This window comes from Salvelinus sp. IW2-2015, linkage group LG25, assembly GCF_002910315.2.
Source record: "Salvelinus sp. IW2-2015 linkage group LG25, ASM291031v2, whole genome shotgun sequence".
Lineage (NCBI taxonomy): Eukaryota > Metazoa > Chordata > Actinopteri > Salmoniformes > Salmonidae > Salvelinus > Salvelinus sp. IW2-2015.
The window spans coordinates 5,939,215-5,959,724 of NC_036865.1; the positions used below are offsets into that span (position 1 = coordinate 5,939,215).

At 40.1% G+C, this 20,510-nt stretch overlaps 1 protein-coding gene and 1 non-coding gene across 3 annotated transcripts in view; one reads left to right on the top strand and one right to left on the bottom strand.

Annotated features, from left to right (window-relative positions):
* The first annotated feature begins 6,966 nt into the window (after positions 1-6,966).
* The window catches only part of opn3 (opsin 3), a 28,482-nt gene continuing 14,938 nt past the window's right edge, over positions 6,967-20,510 (top strand). The window contains exons 1-3 of one of the 2 annotated variants that reach the window (XM_023970097.2): positions 7,342-7,421; positions 7,624-7,683; positions 12,568-12,887. In XM_023970097.2, the coding sequence (XP_023825865.1) occupies positions 12,582-12,887 (306 nt within the window). In that variant the 5' untranslated portion in view covers positions 7,342-7,421; positions 7,624-7,683; positions 12,568-12,581. Of the gene's footprint in view, positions 7,684-12,567; positions 12,888-20,510 lie in introns of both variants that reach the window. The other variant, XM_023970096.1, reaches the window with a different exon arrangement.
* LOC111952091 (U7 small nuclear RNA) lies at positions 14,884-14,936 on the bottom strand. The gene has a single exon (XR_002875681.1). It is a non-coding gene; the product is annotated as a U7 small nuclear RNA (small nuclear RNA).

Consider the following 20,510-nt stretch of genomic DNA (forward strand, 5'->3'; position numbering starts at 1 on the left):
AGTTGTCCATGATGAGAACTTTTGGGTTGCTAGACGACCTCATTACACGCCCACCTATCCACCCCAACTAACCACCCTACTTTGGTTTTTGCTTTAAGTAACCATCTTTCTTACAGTATGGAACCATTCCAAACGTAACATATCATACTAATTTTAGTGCCCAACGTTTACATTTACTATGTTACGTCTAGTCTATGAGACCAGGCTGGGCTATCAGATAGAATCAGGAGAATCTGAGAGGATAGAATAGCCTCTAAACAGCCCAAGCTCTTCTGACAATCGTCTCTTATTTCACCCACTGTCTGCTGGGGGGTCTGGGTGATGAGAATACACCACAGATGCCCAGATACATTTCATCAGCTCTTGTCATCACTCTAGGCCTGGAGGTTGTAGTGTAGTATCAGATTGCAGAGTGAGAGTGGATAGATGCTGGCTGGTTTCTACCTGCACCAGTCAAGGTCTAGTGTAATAAAAAGTCTGGATATTCAGTTCATATCTGGGACAGATCCAACCACACACTGTCTGGTTCGCTATCATCTCCAAAGCAGGAGTCCTATCTGTTCTAGAGGTCGACCGACTATGATTTTTCAACACCGATACCGATAATTGGAAGACCAAAAAAAGCCGATACCGATTAATCAGACTATTTTTTTTATTTATTTGTAATAATGACAATTACAACAATACTGAATGAACACTTATTTTAACTTAATATAATACATCAATAAAACCAATTTAGCCTCAAATAAATAATGAAACATGTTCAATTTTGTTTAAATAATGTAAAAACAAAGTGTTGGAGAAGAAAGTAAAAGTGCAATATGTGCCATGTAAAAAAGCTAACGTTTAAGTTCCTTGCTCAGAACATGAGAACATATGAAATCTGGTGGTTCCTTTTAACATGAGTCTTCAATATMCCCAGGTAAGAAGTTTTAGGTTGTAGTTATTATAGGGATTATAGGACTATTTCTCTCTATACCATTTGTATTTCATATACCTTTGACTATTGGATGTTCTTATAGGCACTTTAGTATTGCCAGTGTAACAGTATAGTTTCCGTCCCTCTCCTCGCCCCTACCTGGACTCTAACCAGGAACACATCGACAACAGCCACCCTCGAAGCATCGTTACCCATCGCTCCACAAAAGCCGCGGCCCTTGCAGAGCATGGGGAACAACTACTCCAAGTCTCAGAGCGAGTGACATCACCGATTGAAACAAATTAGCGCGCACCCCGCTAACTAGCTAGCCATTTCACATCGGTTACACCAGCCTAATCTCGGGAGTTGATAGGCTTGAAGTCATAAACAGCTCAATGCTTGAAGTACAGCGAAGAGCTGCTGGCAAATGCACGAAAGTGCTGTTTGAATGAATGCGTACGAGCCTGCTGCTGCCTACCATCGCTCAGTCAGACTGCTCTATCAAATATCAAATCATAGACTTAATTATAACACACAGAAATACGAGCCTTTGGTCATTAGTATGGTCGAATACGGAAACTATCATTTCGAAAACAAAACGTTTATTCTTTCAGTGAAATACGGAACTGTTCCGTATTTTATCTAACGGGTGGCATCCCCAAGTCTAAATATTGCTGTTACATTGTACAACCTTCAATGTTATGTCATAATTATGTACAATTCTGGCAAATTAATGACGGTCTTTGTTAGGAATAAATGGACTTAACACAGTTCGCAACGAGCCAGGCGGCCCAGACTGCTTGCACGGAACGCAAGAGAAGTGACACAATTTCCCTAATTATAAGAAATTAATGTTAGCAGGCAATATTAACTAAATATGCAGGTTTAAAAATATATACTTGTGTATTGATTTTAAAGAAAGGCATTGATATTTATGGTTAGGTTTGGTGCAACGACAGTGTTAAATCATCACCCGTTTAGCGAAGTAGGCTGTGATTCGATGATAAATTAACAGGCAACGCAGGACACGCTAGAGAAACTAGTAATATCATCAACCATGTGTAGTTAACTAGTGATTATGTGAAGAATGATTGTTTTTTATATGTTTAATGCTAGCTAGCAACTTATCTTGGCTTCTTGCTGCCCTCGTAACAGGTAGTCAGCCTGCCATGCAGGCTCCTCGTGGAGTGCAATGTAAGAATCCTCGAGCTGACAAGGTAAAAATCTGTCGTTCTGCCCCTGAACAAGGCAGTTAACCCACCGTTCCTAGGCCGTCATTGAAAATAAGAATGTGTTCTTAACTGACTTGCCTAGTTAAATAAAGGTGTAAAAAATATATATATAATAATAAAAATAAATAAAATCAGCCAAATCGTTGTCCAAAAATACCAATTTCCGATTGTTATGAAAACTTGAAATCGGCCCTAATTAATCGGCCATTCCGATTAATCGGTCGACCTCTAATCTGTTCTGTCACATAATGTTACAGTACTGCCCGAAAGCTTTTCCTTCGGTGTACCCACGTCTTCTGACAGATGCAGGAAGACCCAAAATACACTCTCTCTTCTTGTTTACTTCAATATTCCTTAGCTAGCATCCCCTTCCTTGTCCACAGGCTGTTTGCCTAGTAATTAAACACAGTCTGTTTTCCACAGCGTGCCTAAAACTTGTTGTCCAGATGTCATTTTTAGCATTTTTATCAGGCATTATTCGTCCTGGATGTGTAAGCAACAAATGTAGCGAAATTTGGGTTATTATCTGGCTTCATACTACAGAATAAAAATCTCTATGCTACAGATGTAGGATTTTAATTTGATCCAGTTTGCTACAGCTTGAAAATAGGAAATGTAAATTATTATGTGGATTATAATTAATGGACATTTTTTTAGGGGTTGATCTATTTTTCGTGAGGGCAAATCAAATTCCAAAGTTGAAATTACAAACTTTAGAAGCCTTTTTAAAACTAAAATATACTAAAAGTTAGAATTTCCTGCTGTGCAGGACAATTCTCAGCAACAAAACAGTGTTAAATCAAATTAAGATAATACATCTGTACATGCAGATACACTATTAGAAAAAAGGGTTCCAAAAGAGTTCTTTGCAGAGGTATAGGGTTCTACCAAGAACCGTTTTTATCTGAAGAACCTTTTTTGGAAAACAAGGGTTCTTTGTAAGACAAAGGGTTCTACCCAGAACCTTTTTTATCCTAAAAACCTGTGATGGTGGCATTTTATTGCATTCAATGCATCTTCACTTATACCTTCTTTAAATGGGTAATTTTTACTTGTGTGTTAATTGGACCCAGAACTGTCATTATTCAAACCATTCCATATATGTATACATTTACCATCAACTTCAGTAGTTTGTCTTGGAAATTTGAGTGTTTCAGGTGTGTTGACCATGCCTAGTAATTGGCCACACCTGCTCTTAATTTGTTTGTGTTTTGAAAGGTGGTCTGTTTGAACAGTGGGAAAGAAATGTTTGGAAGAGGTACAGTAGACATGCTATGTGCTCTGCAGGAAAGGCTTTAAGATGTTTTAATAACCTTTTAGCATGGTCTCTGTTATAACTTCCTTAAAACCATCTGTTTTATAGCCCAACAAATATGTATTGAATTACGACAATTTGAATCGGTTTACAAAGACTGTACCTATATGTGCATGTAAAGTGCCTTCAGAAAGTATTCACACCCCTTGACTTGTTCTACATTTTGTTGTGTTACAACGTGGGATTAAAATCTMCCCGATTCCAGCCTTGCTGAAGCACCCCCAGATCATCACCGATCCTCCACCAAATTACACAGTGGGTGCGAGACCTGGAGAGGCCTACAAGCCACAGTGTCTCGTACCCACTGTGAAATTTGGTGGAGGATCGGTGATGATCTGGGGGTGCTTCAGCAAGGCTGGAATCGGGCAGATTTGTCTTTGTGAAGGATGCATGAATCAACCATGTACAAGGTTGTCCTGTAAGAAAACCTGCTTCCTTCTGCTCTGACAATGTTCCCCAACTCTGAGGATTGGTTTTTCCAACAGGACAATGCTCCATGCCACACAGCCAAGTCAATCAAGGTGTGGATGGAGGACCACCAGATCAAGACCCTGTCATGGCCAGCCCAATCTCCTGACCTTCAATCCCATTGAAAATCTCTAGAATGTGATCAAGAGGAAGATGGATGGTCACAAGCCATCAAACAAAGCCGAGCTGCTTGAATTTTTGCGCAAGGAGTGGTATAAACTCACCCAACATCAATGTGAAAGACTGGTGGAGAGCATGCCAAGACGCATGAAAGCTGTGATTGAAAATCATGGTTATTCCACTAAATATTGATTTCTGAACTCTTCCTAACTTAAAACATTAGTATTGTGTTGTTTAAAAATGAATATGAACTTATTTTCTTAGCATTATTTCAGGTTTGACAACATTGTATATTTTTTGTTATTTTGGCCAGTTGTCATTTTCTGCAAATGAATGCTCTAAATGACAATATTTTTATTTGCAATTTGGGAGAAATGTTGTCAGTAGTTTATAGAATAAAACAAAAAATAATAATTTTACCCAAACATACCTATAAATAGTAAAACCAGAGAAACTGATAATTTGGCAGTGGTCTCTTAATTTTTTTCCAGAGCRGTATATAATATATGTAATCTATTGTCATAAAGAGTTTTTTTAAAGGCTAATAAGCCTGGTATAACCACTCATAGAGGGTTCTAGGAAGAACACTTTAAAGATAAAAAGGTTCTCAATAGAACCCTTCATAGAAAGTTCTAGGAAGAACCTTGAGATAATAAAATAGTTATTGGTAGAACCATTTATAGAGGGTTCTATGATCAACTCTTTGCAGAGGGTTCTATGAAGAACCGTTCATAGGTGGTTCTAGGTAGAACCCTTTGGAAAGGGTTCTACCTAGCACCAAAAAGGGTTCCTCTATGGAGACAAGCCAAAGAAACCTATATGGTTCTACTTCGCACCTTTCTTTCTAAGAGTGTACAGGAGCCTATGTAGACCTACCCCATATATGACATTTGTGAGGGAAAATGTGAATTAATTGAATTCCAGACTGGAAACACAGATATTGTCAGACCTATTCACGAGGCCATATTGCTTTATTTTATTCAAAGTTCATATTGAGATGGTTAAGAAATGCAATCATGTGTTGCTCTTTTACAGTTAAAAACTAAAGAGCAAGAACTGTCTGAAACGGTAAAAGGTCATTTGATTATTGAGGAAATTGGAATGGGTGTAAAGTAACAGAGGCTTTAGGATTATGGAAGATGCATGCAACATCAGTCAGGCAAGGAAGAGTCTTAAGACCCCTAAGACAGAGGAGCCTGGAGTAAAATGGCATGTCGTGTCATGGGAGATAAACAGTTACAAATGAGTCACATCGTCTAGGAGGACAGGCTAATCCTGTCTGTCACACAGCCAAAGTCACTGCACAGACCAGGAGCAGGAAGAGGAGAATAAGGAAGCAAGCTCTCTTAATCGACTCAGAGCTTATATCAATAAAATGAAAATTTCTCCTTCCTAAATGTTTGTTTGTACTTGTGAAACAAGAGTAATATGCTTCAGTAACTGACAGTCAATTTTGAAGAGAAGTGAGCAGACACAGTTCGGACAATAGTTACATTAAGGTTCAAGTGGAGAGGGTTTGACTGAGTGACACAAGGGTAAACATCACCAACATCCCTATCCAGCAGAAAGCACTGAGATAACAGACAGCACTTTAGCCAACAGCAAGCCAGCACTGTGTGGCATCATCAGGAGGTGATGTGAGGGGACATGAGGGCATACTAGTGATGGCTAGTGGACAGTTAAGGTTGACAGTGGAGGTGGACAGTCGAGGTTGAGTGTGATGTCCACAGGCGAGAGTGCTGCATTAAAGGGAAAGGGAAAGGGGGATACCGAGTCAGTTGTACAACTGACTCGGTATCCCTTCAACTGAACCTTGCCTTCAACTGAAATGTGTCTTCCGCATTTAACCCAACCCCTCATTAGAAAACCCCACGAAGGCATGCTTCTGCTGGGAAACAAATTACAAAAGAGGAGCCTGCTGCTGTGTGTGGAAGAGGGGCTACAGACACGTTTCTGTGGACTCAAGCCTTTTGGGAAAGCACTGAAACTCTGTGATGTCAATCATTTTAGAGCGAGGGGGAGCGAGTGTGAGTAAGAGAGTACTGTACTCAGCAAAGGATTAAGGTCGAAAAGAGAGGAAATGGACAAGTGGCGTCTTATATCTCCCTCTCCAACTTTAAGCATCAGCTGTCTGAGCAGCGTACTGTACCTGTACACAGCCAATCTGTAAATAGCACACCCAACTACCTCATCCCCATATTGTTACTTACCCTCTTGCTCTTTTGCACCCCAGTATCTCTACTTGCACATCATCATCTGCACATCTATCACTCCAGTATTAATGCTAAATTGTAATTATTTTCACCTCTATGGGCTATTTATTGCCTACCTCCCTACTCTTCTACATTTGCACACACTGTACATAGATTTTTCTATTTTATTCTTTATTTTCTGTTGTTGCCCGCACGTTTGTTTATGTGTAACTGTGTTGTTGTTTGTGTCGCACTGCTTTGCTTTATCTTGGCCAGGTCGCAGTTGTAAATGAGAACTTGTTCTCAACTGGCCTACCTGGTTAAATAAAGGTGAAATAAATAAATAAATAAATAAAAGTGTACCTAAAAGCAGGCACCATAACAATCTTTAGAACACCTTGGTTTTTTAGAAAAAAAGCTGTGGGTCACAAGGGTTGAGGAAAGTCTTCAACATGTCTGAAAGCACAGCAAGACTGAAAAACAAGCCACCTTAAAGCTTCTAGCCTAATAATATGAATGGACTGGCTTCCATCCAACAGATCAGATTTTTTTTTTAAATGATTGATAACCTCCTGAACTTGCATTCAGTAGGACATCCGCTGACCATGGCAATTTGTACAGCCCTTAAATTTCCCTTGACTGAAGATAATGAATGTGCATCTTGTGGTTTGCTGTTATGATGACACTCACATTCATTTCTGAAATTCCCATCAGGGAGTTCTAGGCTATTCAAGCAAACCTCATGCACTTATCAACATGTTTGTGAGACGAAAAGGCAAAGTTTTATGAAACGATGTGACAACACACAGTAGTAGCATGCACTGTTTGTACTGTGTGCGTCATTGCGGGTAAGCTAACTTTACCAGTCAGGAAGTACAGTAGGTCTACAGTGGCTGTCAACTAATTAACGTGACGGATGACGACTGCGGGAGATCTAACTGCTCGAGAAATACATTTGAGATAGCCAACCATCCTTAGGAGAATAGCCCTAATTTCTCCAAAGAGATGTCGCAGGTTTAACTCGTTTAGATCCGCATCAGTAATCCAACTGCGGCGCGGATCTTCCCTCCTCACCACACTAGACAGGTCAAGGCGCGCAGCACAATGTTATTCAAGCAATGAATCCTGCGAATTTCACTAGAACTGGAAGGAATACAGAAGAATATATATTTGCGGTTGGTACTTACAAACTCCTTGCCTTTGCTATCGGAACAATTGGACTCTTCGGATTTTGCAACAATATTATTGTCATCATGCTGTACTACAGATTCAAGAGACTCCGGACGCCCACAAATTTGTTAATAGTAAACATAAGTATAAGTGACTTGTTGGTGTCTGTCATTGGAATTAACTTTACGTTTGTTTCGTGCATCAAAGGCGGYTGGGACTGGAACGCGGCAACATGCGTCTGGGACGGATTCAGCAACAGCTTATTTGGTCAGTATCTGAGCTTCTGTGCTTTGGGTGTCTTACCTAGATTCACACATTAATCTAAAATTAAATTAAAAAAGATGTTTACTTATTTAAATAGGCCTAATACAATATGTTTTGTGGCAGCCTTTTCATTTAATTTGTGTTCCATGTTTGTGTATTTCAGATTCGTTTTTTGGGGTATTACATTTTCAGAACTCTGTGATCCTTGTATAGTCTATTTCGAATGTTGCACGGGACATTTACTACGCATCTTATTCTAAAGAAGAACTGTTTAGCCCACTTTCTCCCTATTTATTTATGAAACCAGTCTTTATATGGTTGTGGATGTTTATGAATGCCATTTCCGCTATGGGGATGAAGCTGGTTCATGTCAAGGACACCTCGGAAATACCTGTGTAATTATATCCCGATCTGTGTCTGCCTCCCCTTTTACACACTGGAAAATATGGAATATTCTGACAAGTGTCTAGTTTTCTACACTGTAATCATTGTACATACAGTTGAATTCGGAAGTTTACATACAATTTAGCCAAATACATTTAAACTCAGTTTTTCGCAATTCCCGACATTTAATCCTAGTATAAATTCGTTGTCTTAGGTCAGTTTAGATCACCACTTTATTTTAAGAATATGAAATGTCAGAATAATAGTAGAGAGAATGATTTATTTGAMCTTTTATTTCTTTCATCACATTCCCAGTGGGTCAGAAGTTTACATACACTCAATTACTATTTGGTAGCATTGCCTTTAAATAGTTTAACTTGGGTCAATCGTTTTGGGTGGCCTTCCACAAGCTTCCCACAATAAATTGGGTGAATTTTGGCCCATTCCTTCTGACAGAGCTGGTGTAACTAAAATCAAATCAAATCAAATGTATTTATATAGCCCTTCTTACATCAGCTGATATCTCAAAGTGCTGTACAGAAACCCAGCCTAAAACCCCAAACAGCAAGCAATGCAGGTGTAGAAGCACGGGGTATTACATTTCAGAACTCTGTGATCCTTGTATATACTATTTCGAATGTTACACGGGACATTTACTACCCATCTTATTCTAAGGAAGAACTGTTTAGCCCACTTTCTCCCTATTTATTTATGAAACCAGTCTTTATATGGTTGTGGATGTTTATGAATGCCATTTTTCCGCTATGGGGATGAAGCTGGTTCATGTCAAGGACACCTCGGAAATACCTGTGTAATTATATCCCGATCTGTGTTTGCCTCCCGATCTGTGACTGAGTCAGGTTTGTAGGCCTCCTTGCTCGCACACACTTTTTCAGTTCTGCCCACAAATTTTCTATAGGATTGAGGTCAGGGCTTTGTGATGGCCAGTCCAATACCTTGACTTTGCTGTCCTTAAGCCATTTTGCCACAACTTTGGAAGTATGCTTGGGGTCATTGTCCATTTGGAAGACCTATTTGCAACCAAGCTTTAACTTCCTGACTGATGTCTTGAGATGTTGCTTTAATATATCCACATCATTTTCCATCCTCATGATGCCATCTATTTTGTGAAGTGCACTAGTCCCTCCTGCAGCAAAGCACCCCGACAACATGATGCTGCCACCCCCGTGCTTCATGTTTGGGATAGTGTTCTTCGGCTTGCAAGCCTCCCCCTTTTTCCTCCAAATCAAATCAAATTTATTTTATATAGCCCTTCGTACATCAGTTAATATCTCGAAGTGCTGTACAGAAACCCAGCCTAAAACCCCAAACAGCAAGCAATGCAGGTGTAGAAGCACGGCGGCTAGGAAAAACTCCCTAGAAAGGCCAAAACCTAGGAAGAAACCTAGAGAGGAACCAGGCTATGAGGGGTGGCCAGTCCTCTTCTGGCTGTGRCGGGTGGAGATTATAACAGAACATGGCCAAGATGTTCAAAATGTTCATAAATGACAAGCATGGTCAAATAATAATCAGGAATAAATGTCAGTTGGCTTTTCATAGCCGATCATTAAGAGTATCTCTACCGCTCCTGCAGTCTCTAGAGAGTTGAAAACAGCAACGATGGTCCTTATGGCCAAACAGTTCTATTTTTGTTTCCAGAGGACATTTCTCCAAAAAGTACAATCTTTGTCCCCATGTGCAGTTGCAAACCGTAGTCTGGCTTTTTTATGGCAGTWTTGGAGCAGTGGTTTCTTCACTTGCTGAGCGGCCTTTCAGGTTATGACGATATAGGACTCGTTTTACTGTGTATATAGATACTTTTGTACCTGTTTCCTCCAGCATCTTCACAAGGTCCTTTGCTGTTGTTCTGGGACTGATTTGCACTTTTCGCACCAAAGTACATTCATCTCTAGGAGACAGAACGCGTCTCCTTCCTGAGCGGTATGACGGCTACGTGGTCCCATGGTGTTTATACTTGCGTACTATTGTTTGTACAGATGAACTTGGTACCTTCAGGCGTTTGGAAATTGCTCCCAAGGATGAACCAGACTTGTGGAGGTCTACAATTTCTTTTCTGAGGTCTTGGCTGATTTCTTTTGATTTTCCCATGATGTCAAGCAAAGAGGCACTGAGTTTAAAGGTAGGCCTTGCAATATATCCACAGGTACACCTCCAATTGACTCAAATTATGTCAATTAGCCTATCAGAAGCTTCTACAGCCATTACATCATTTTCTGGAATTTTCTAAGCTGTTTAAAGCACAGTCAACTTAGTGTATGCAAACTTCTGACCCACTGGAATTATGATACAGTGAATTACATGTGAAATAATCTGTCTGTTAACAATTGTTGGAAAAATTACTTGTGTCATGCACAAAGTAGATGTCCTAACCGACTTGCCAAAACTATAGTTTGTTAACAAGAAATTTGTGGAGTGGTTGAAAAATGAGTTTTAATGACTAACTATATGTAAACTTCTGACTTCAACTGTATATTCATTTCATGGGTAGACTATGACATAAGTACAGTATGTTCAAGAATGTTTGTATCAATTCCAGGGGTTGATTTAAATTGCTGATTGCGTCTTTAGTGCATGTTAAATACACTATATATACAAAAGTATGTGGACACCCCTTCAAATTAGTGGATTCGGCTATTTCAGCCACACACGTTGCTGACAGGTGTATAAAACCGAGCACACAGTCATGCAATCTACATAGACAAACTTTGGCAGTAACTGTAACTGCTGTTATTGTGAAGTGGAAACGTCTAGGAGCAACAACGGCTCAGCCGCAAAGTGGTAGGCCACACAAGCTCACCGAACCGGACCGCCGGGTGCTGCACATAAAAATTGTCTGTCCTCAGTTGTAACACTCACCTCCGAGTTCCAAACTGCCTCTGGAAGCAATGTCAGCAGAATAACTGTTCGTCGGGAGCTTCATGAAATGATTTCTGGACTGATAAATCACGCTACACCATCTGGCAGTCCGACGGACGAATCTGGGTTTGGCGCTTATTCAAGCTTAGTAAATTTGAATACTCAACACCTCTTGGAAAGCCATTCTGGTGTGTAATTGTTCTGCTGAAAATAAAATAAAGTTTTAGGTTTTCCTAAAACGTTTTGCCTGTCATTTGCTCATCTCATATTTCTTTTGATCCTTTAGGGCCTGGCGGTAACAAGCACACCCATAACATGATGTTGCCACCACAATACTCATCTTATTACACTGAGTGTACGAAACATTAAGAACACTTTCCTAATGTTGAGTTGTTACTCCGTTGAATCCTATGGGGAATTATTGATATCGATAATAAAAAGGTTGATAAAAAAATAAAAAATTGATATAAAAAATGCAGTGAATAGATGATAAAATGGCTATCCATACAGTTCAGGTTCTTTTTTRCCGACCCATTTCAGCTATATAATTATCGTCATTGAGGGCTTAGGGCGAGCAAGATAAATAATTGTGCAATCACATAACTGTCTCTTCCCTATTTATTATAGGAATCATCACTTATTAATGAAGAGGTCTGCTAATGAGGTGGTTAGTGCAACCTTCACGCCCTCTGCGCTCTCTCTCTCCCTCGCTCCCTCTTTCTCTCTCTCTCTTTCTCGCTCTCTCTTTCCCAGTATCTCTCTCAGGCACATGTAACCTACTGTAGGCTAAGTGCAATATTGTCCAATATACTTATATGGGGGACTTTTCTCAGCTGTCCAATGTCTTCATATATTGTAAACTATTTACTTTTTTATTTATTTACATTACATGTTATTTGTTGCCTCCAAAAATAAACGGTTCACTCTTGTAGGATGGATGGGGGTGGTAATTTGACTTTGATGCCCGCATTGCAGCTCACTATAGTACAATTTTGCAGAGACACTGAAGAAGATGCTGGTTAATATAACAATGAATGATGATTAGCATACAGGCACACTAAAGCCCCTCAGAAAGAGATGAATGGCACAGAGTATTGATACCACGTTAATCTACTACAGCATGTGAAGCAACTCTCACATTCTTCAACAGTCTAAATTTGGATGGCTATCTCAGGACATCCTGCACCTGTTACACCCATTGTACTCATGCAGTGTGGTCCTGTCAGTTTGATCTGTACAGACATGTTATGTATTAGTTGTGTTGCAGTGTGCAGTGACACTCTGTGCTTGGACATCTCCCCTGATATTGCAACACACCTGTGCTGCAACACTTGGTTTTATGTTTTATGGAAATTGTTGAAGGTGGAATGTGTGATTTGATCGAAATGATGCGGTTCTGTGTGTTGACAGAATCAAGTGCACAAACAACAGGACACCTCTCCTATTACTTCTCTTGCTAAGAGGATATTTATGATTACTGATTATACATTGGGAAAATATTGATGAGGACTGAGTAATAACTGTAATAACCAATTGCAGTACTAATCAGGACCTACATATAGATATTGCATAACCCAGATTCGGAAGTCATTACTCAGCATGATCACTCATCTCCCTCCCTTCCAGGCATCGTGTCCATCATGAGTCTCTCAGCTCTGGCCTACGAGCGCTACATCCGGGTGGTCTATGCTCAGGTGGTGGACTTCCCCTGGGCCTGGAGGTGCATCACCCACATCTGGCTCTACTCCCTGGCCTGGACAGGGGCCCCTCTCCTGGGTTGGAACCGCTACACTCTGGAGATCCACCAGTTAGGCTGRTCCCTGGACTGGACATCCAAGGACCCTATCGACGCCTCCTTCATTCTCCTCTTTCTCCTGGCCTGCTTCTTTGTCCCTGTGGGCATTATGATTTACTGCTATATGAACATTCTCTACACGGTGCGAATGGTAAGAAGAAGGACGAGACAGTCTCGCTCGTCTCTCCCTTCCATTTTCTTCTGTTGCTTCATGTTTATGTCAGTGTGGTTTATGTCGATCGTCTTTTAACGTAAAGGTCCAATGCAGCCATTTTTATCTCAATATCAAATCATTTCTGGGTAGCAATTATGTACCTTGTGATTGTTTTGTTGGTCTATTAACTAATTTACCACCTGGTGATGTCACCAGGCAGGCCAAAACTCCATCCCACCAAAACAGGCTGAAATTTCAGGCGGTCTTTTCAAACTGCTCTTATGCTAAAAGGGCATTATCATCATTTCCACAATTTCACAGTATTATTCCTACCTCATAGTGTGGAAATACATATAGATATAACAAGGGAAAACTTGTTTTTGACAGAATGAGAGTTCCAAACCTCTGCCAATAACAGCCCGTTTTCAGTTTTCCCCTCCCCACTCAGACCACTCCCAGATAGTCTTAGCAACATTTTTGCTTGAGAAATTGCTATTTGCTAAGAKGTTTTTTTTGTTTCTTTTTGACCACTTTAATTGAAAACAATCACAGTAAAGTACTTAATTGGTASCCAGAAATGATTTGATTTTGAGATAAAAARGGCTGCAATGGACCTTTAACTAATTTAACACCTGGTGACGTCACCACGCAGGACAAAAGTCTTTTCAAACAGCGCTTACGCTAAAAGGGCATTATCATCATTTCCACAATTTCACAGTATTATTAACCTCATAGTGTGGAAATATATATAAAACACAGGAAATCACGTTTTTGACTGCACGGGGCCTTTAAAGAGCTCAAGAGTAAATAAATAAATAAATTGAAAAAATCTGACCAAGTCCAGAGTAAGTCGATAAAGTGAACTGAACAGAACCAAACTAATCATAGATGCGAATGCCTAATACAGAATATAGAAAAACCTTTCCTCCTAAGGACATTTTCTATGCAGGTTGATAATTATTGTCATGGCTTTTGCCCTGGAGGCTGAACTTAGTGATTTCCGCTAGATGGGCCAGCTGCAAAGTCAAAATGTGCTATTTCGTAAAAAATCATGAAAACAAAAATGACCTTTTTGGTCTTAATTTAAGTTTAGATTTAGGCAGTAGAGTTAGCAGTGTGGTTAAGGTTACGGTTAAGGTTAGAGTTAGGTTTAAAATCWGATGTTATTACTTTGTGGCAGTGCCAGATAGTGACCACTCTGCAGMGCTGCCTCCAGGGCAAGATTCATGACAATAAATGCCAACCTGCATTTTCTTTGCGAAGTACAAACTTTCATGGACATTTTTGTTCCATTATCACAGGGAATGACCACCACTTGATCTTTTTCCTTTTATCTTTCKCCTACCTTTCCAAATGTATCTACATTTCCTCCATTCTTCCTTCCTCCTTCCTCACTCTTAAGTGCTTCAAATCATCCTGATGTACCACTTTACCACCCTGCATAGAGGGTTGCCTGTGAGGATAATAGGGGTTAAAGTGGGTTCACTCAGCAGTGGACCGCACGGTTACTATGGAGAGTATAGTATGGTGTGCGGGGCTCTGTGTTTTTGCACATTTTTGTGTGTGTGTGTGTGCGTGCGTGCGTTTGCGTGCGTGCGTGCTTGTGTGTGCATAAACTAATCTGATAAAATACTATAGTATACTATGGTATAAATACTATAGTATTCACTGTAGTGTTTCTGCATGTCTAAAGTCAGCTAAAACACTAGTACTTACTGTAGTATTTACCGTAGTATACTGTAGTATTTACAGTAGTATTTACTGTAGTATACTGTAGTATTTACAGTTAACTATAGTATAAATACTGTAGTAACATAACCATAGTATATACTATAGTAATTAATGTAGTGTTTTTGCAGATTGTCATATACTGTAGTATTTTCTGTAGTTTTTTTGTGGACTGTAGTATAATGTAGTATTTTTGTATTGTTTTTGTGACATTACTGTAGTATTTATTAAATTGTTATTGTTTTATTATCTTTGACATAGAAGTGGAGGCTTTCTGCTTCAGGAAACCTACTGGAGAAATACTAAAAGAGCACATTTTTCCATAACCTGTAGGTAAGACTGGGGTCTGAACGGAGAGCTCAGAGCTTCTGCTCTTTTCTATAACCTGTAGTATAGTAAGTAAAGAGACGTGTAGGCTTGTAGGGAGAGCTCAGGGCTTCTGCTCTTTTCTATAACCTGTAGTAGAGTAAGTAAAGAGACGTGTAGGTGTAACGGCTTTCTTCCAGGGGTGAAGGAGAGGACCAAAGTGCAGCGCGGCTAGTGTTCAACATGTTTAATTAAAGAACAAGTGAAACACTAACAAAACAACCATACAAAATAATAATGTGAAAAAAAACCGAACAGACTATTGGTGCATGACAAACCAGAGACCAGGAAACAATCACCCACAAAATCCCAACACAAACAAGCTCTTATCTGTTCTCTATCAGGGACACAGATTACGCAGCTGCTCTGATTGAGAACCATATTAGGCTTGGACCCAGAAACAGACAAACTAGACACACAACATAGAATTCCACCCAGCTCACGTCCTGCCCAACACTAACAAGCACACACATAATACTCTGGTCAGGACGTTACAGTAGCTTGTAGGGAGAGCTCAGGGCTTCTTGCTCTTTTCTATACACCTGTAAGTGAGTAAACGTGGAAGAGACGTGTAGGCCTTGTAGGGAGAGCTCAAGGCTTTGCCTCTTTCTATAACTTAGGTAAAGAGTAAAGTAAAGAGACGAGCTTGTTAGGGAGGCAGGGCTTCTGCTCTTTTTTAAACCTGTAGTAAGAGTAAGTAAAAGAGACGTGTAGGTCTTGTAGGGAGAGCTCATAGGCTTCTTGCTCTTTTCTATAACCTTAGTAGAGTAAGTAAAGAGACGTGTAGGCTTGTAGGGAGAGCTCAGGCTTCTGCTCTTTTCCGTAAACTGGTAGTAGAGTAAAGTTAAAAGGGACGTGTTAGGCTTGTATGGGAGAGCTCAGAATTCTGCTCTTTCTAACCCGCTCTTCTCAAGTGTGTCTATCCAGTTCGAGGGTGAGGTTTGGCAAGGGGGAGGGATGTTGGAGTTGTCCTTTTGTCTTCTGCTACTTGATTTTAATTAAAACAAGCTTCATTGGATAATTAAATGTAAAGAAGAAAAATAAAGAAGACAAATAAAAAAGGAGGGGGGAGGGGATAAGAGCCCGGTTTAGGGTAAGGTTTAGGGGGTAGGGTTGGGAATCAGATACGGACCCGGTTTAGGGTAAGGGTTTGAGTTGGGAGTGGGATTTAATATATATTAAATATTTATTAGAAATTTAAAAAATATGGGATGGAAACTTGCTCTTCAGGTCACTTGGAGAGTGTGGTGCTTTGTGATTGTGGGTAGTTGGTTGAGGATGTTGATTGTGRTTCCATCTTCCAACAGGAGCGGGCAGAGAGAATTACACACAGTTCTCAAACCTGTAGGGAACACAACATATGGTCTATACTTGGAATGTATATTTCTCACTCATGGGTGGCACAAATTGCCACATAGGGAGGGGAATGGGCACGGTATATGCAAATTAAATACTGTAGTTAAAAAAGTGTAGTGTTTTGCGGACTAGCGTTTTTGCGGATACTCTAGTATTTAATATAGAACAGTATTCTACAGTATATTACAACATTCTATAGTAAGTACTACACATGATAGAGGGATACTACAGTGTGTAGTATAGTATTCTACAGTATTCTACAGTTTACTCTAAAGTAAAATAAATTAATGTGGGTGTAGTCAATTCACCCAGATGTTTAGCGGTATCTGTGCAACGGCTTGGCACCGCTGCCTCCACTGTGCCTGTRTTTGCTTCTTTAAGTATTTACAACATTTAAGGAAGTAAGCCATTACTGCACAGCACCGATCGCTGCAGCTGTACATAGTCCATCTGTAAATAGCCCACCCAATCTARCTACCTCATCCCCATATTGTTTTTATTTACTTTTCTGCTCTTTTGCACACCAGTATCTCTACTTGCACATCATCATCTGCTCATTTATCACTCCAGTGTTAATCTGCTAAATTGWAAWTACTTCYCTACWATGGCCTATTTATTGCCTTACTTCCTCACGCCATTTGCACACACTGTATATAGACTTRCTTTTTTTCTATTGTGTTACTGACTGTACGCTTGTTTATTCCATGTGTAACTCTGTGTCGCACTGCTTTGCTTTATCTTGGCCAGGTCGCAGTTGTAAATGAGAACTTGTTCTCAACTAGTTTACCTGGTTAAATAAAGTTTTTTTAATTTTAATTTTTTATTTTTATAAACAGTCCCAGGTCCCCAAGACATCAAGGCTTCCCTCAACCACTAAAGATCTGCCCTTCCCCTGCCCATGTTTGTTGAGAGTGCTCTGAGAACCCTTGAGAAACTCAGCATGAACCTCTGACTCAACATTATAGGGAAACCTCAGTGAACTGCAGTCTTAGAGAATGCTGATTACTACTGGGCTTCGTAAGACCATCAAAGAGAGGTTTCTATATGTGCAAGCTCTGGAGTATTGTATCCTTCTCAAGAGAAACACTTTGGCGAGCTTTAAAAGACTGTTATGTGAGAACTCTTCATAAATTATGCCCCAATCAAAGTTTCCATGACTATCAATGTCAGGAAGTGGGGCCAAGTCAGTTCGTGGTCCATAATTGATTAACAATTATTTAGGGTAGTAAGGAGTGACTGACTGACTGACTGACTCGTTTAATTGGTCTACCAAGACGATAGAGCAGTTTCAATCCGTTTAGACATTTTCTGACCATTGCCATTCAGACCATTAGTGGTGACTCAGGAATCTCTGCTCTCCCTGTTTGGTCTGTCTATTACTGCACAGATTCTCTATGCCCATGCTGATGCATAACCAAAGGTCAATGTTCTGTTATGCCCACCTGAGACTCAGATATTCAGTTCAGATTAAACGTTTTTGTGTGTGCCTAGGCCTACATACCGGTAAGACAATACAGTATACACAACAAAGACAAAAATACAAGCTATCAAGTAACAACAAGGCCGACTTCCAATACCTACATCAAATTCAAAGCAATTGGCAAACTGAAAAGCTGACCGGAAAATATAAACAATGACAGCCTAAATCAACAGATACATCTGCATGATTCATTTAAATAAAAGGCGTAAATTAAAGGTKGGTTGATTCTTACAATCAACAAGGACGCGTGARAAAKAAAGSAAACTCAACCAAACAATGTCAAAATGAGGAGGTAGCCTACAAATMACATTTTAGGGATTTAATGTCTGAATTAGAAATAAAACAAAATAGGGGATGGAAACTTGCTCTTCAGGATACTGGGAGGGCATGGTGCTGTGTGATTGTGGGTAGGTGGTTGAAGATGTTGTTTGTGTTTGTTTTTCCATTGCCGACAGGAGCGGGCAGAAAGGATTAWGCACAAATTGCGACATGGGGGAGGGGAATGGGCAGGGTATATGCAAATGAAATACTGTAGTTAAATAAGTGTAGTGTTTTTGCAGACTGTAGTGTTTTTGCAGACATAACTGTGATATTTACTACAGTGCTTTTTTTGCAGCTAATACTTAGTGTATTTACTTTAGTATTCTATAGTATATTATTCTATAGACATTCTTAGCCATTTTCTGACCATTGCCATTCAGACCGTTAGTGGTGACTCAGTAATGTCTGCTCTCCCTGTCTGCTCTGTCAAATCACCATTCGGACAGAGCTTCCACGACCCCTGCCACAGCACCGTTTGATACTATCCTACATAAGATGTAATAACTTTTAAAACCATGACCACAGAGAGACTGTCAAAGAATACAGCAAAGAGCTGCTGTTTTTATGAGTGAGTTCATGTTTAAGTTTTTATTCTGCACTGTCAAAACTGTTTTTATTCAACACTGTTACATAACATGAAACATGCTTTTCCTTACTTCCACTTGTGCTGCGGCTGCAATGAATGAGGAGCCAAGTATATCGATAGGCCTGCATTTTTATTATTATTAGCAGCTCGTCTTGTCTACTTTAATATCAAGGAATATTTCACATTCTCTGGTCATAGGAACAACATGAATTTGTGCATGACTGAGGCAGATATTGTGCGACTCGAGTTTCACCATCAGGTGGAAGATGGTGTCCCCTCTCTCTGGTCAGTCTCACTGGTAGAAAGGAAGGAGAGAGCAGGGACCGTGAGATGCGGACCCTCRGCTGCTCTCTCCCTCCGCTGAGACTATTGCCGTGTTCAAAATAACTGGGAACTCGAAAATCTCCAGCTTCCGACTTAAGTGCGTTCAAGACAACTGGGAACTTGTAAAAGAAAAAACTACATCTAACTGGGAAAAATCGTTTTGAACGTTTATCCAACTCAGAATTCCAAGTTGGAAACTCGAGCATCTTTCTAGACTTTCCGACTTGAAGATCACTGACTTCATGATTTAACTTCGGTTATTTTCTGATTTCCCAGTTGTCATGAAAGCATCATAACCATCAGATGCAGAAAGCGTCAGTCCAGTAAAATAACAATTTTTATTATTTCAATTCATGGTCCGCAGTGCCTCGCAAGTGCTACACCAACTGATTTATTTTGTTATCAAAGCTCAAGTTTTTAAATGTAATATGGTCTGAGAATAACAATATTGTCAGGAGAGGGATATAGCCAATATGCTGTGATAATGGCCTACTGCCCAAACACCTTTTCACCCTTATTTTACCAGGTAAGTTGACTGAGAACACATTCTCAGCAACAACCTGGGGAATAGTTACAGGGGAGAGGAAGGAGGATGAATGAGCCAATTGGAAGCTGGGTATTATTAGGTGGCCATGATGGTATGAGGGTCAGATTGGGAATTTAGCCAGGACACCGGGTTTAACACCCCTACTCTTACGAAAAGTGCCGTGGGATCTTTAGTGACCACAGAGAGTCAGGTCACCCATTTAACATCCCATCCAAAAGACAGCACCCTACACAGGGCAATGTCCCCAATCACTGCCTTGGGGGATTGGGATATTTTTTTAGACCTGATGATAAAGTGCCTCCTACTGGCAATCCAACACCACTTCCAGCAGCATCTGGTCTCCCATCCAGGACCAACCCTGGTTAACTTCAGAGGCAAGCCAGCAGTGGGATGCAGGGTGGTACATCATTCCTACAGAACCTTTATTTTTATTAGGTTAATGTTACATTGTTCAAGTCATGTTTTAAGTCATACCCATAATCTTACCTCATTCGCACACTGTATATCGATATTTTCTAATGTGTTATTGACTGTACGTTTGTTTATTCAATGTGTAATCTGTGTTGTTGTTTGTGTCGCACTGCTTTGCTTTATCTTGGCCAGGTCGCAGTTGTAAATGAGAACCTTTTGACTGTGCTTTTTGACTGTGAAAGGGATCTTGACCACTGGTTGTTGATCACTGGTCTATGTCATGGAAAGAGCAGGTGTTCTTAATCTTTTTGTATACTCAGTTTATAACTAATATGTCAGTGGAAGGGACGTATAACTGCAGTGGTTATACAGTATGTCCCAATTTGTTGACATATTCTAAGGAGACCATGTTGGTAAGTGATGAGATTCTTTCCTGTTGTCATTCCCTACAGCTCCGCTCCATCCAGGACCTTCAACTGCAGCTGTTATACAGTATGTCCC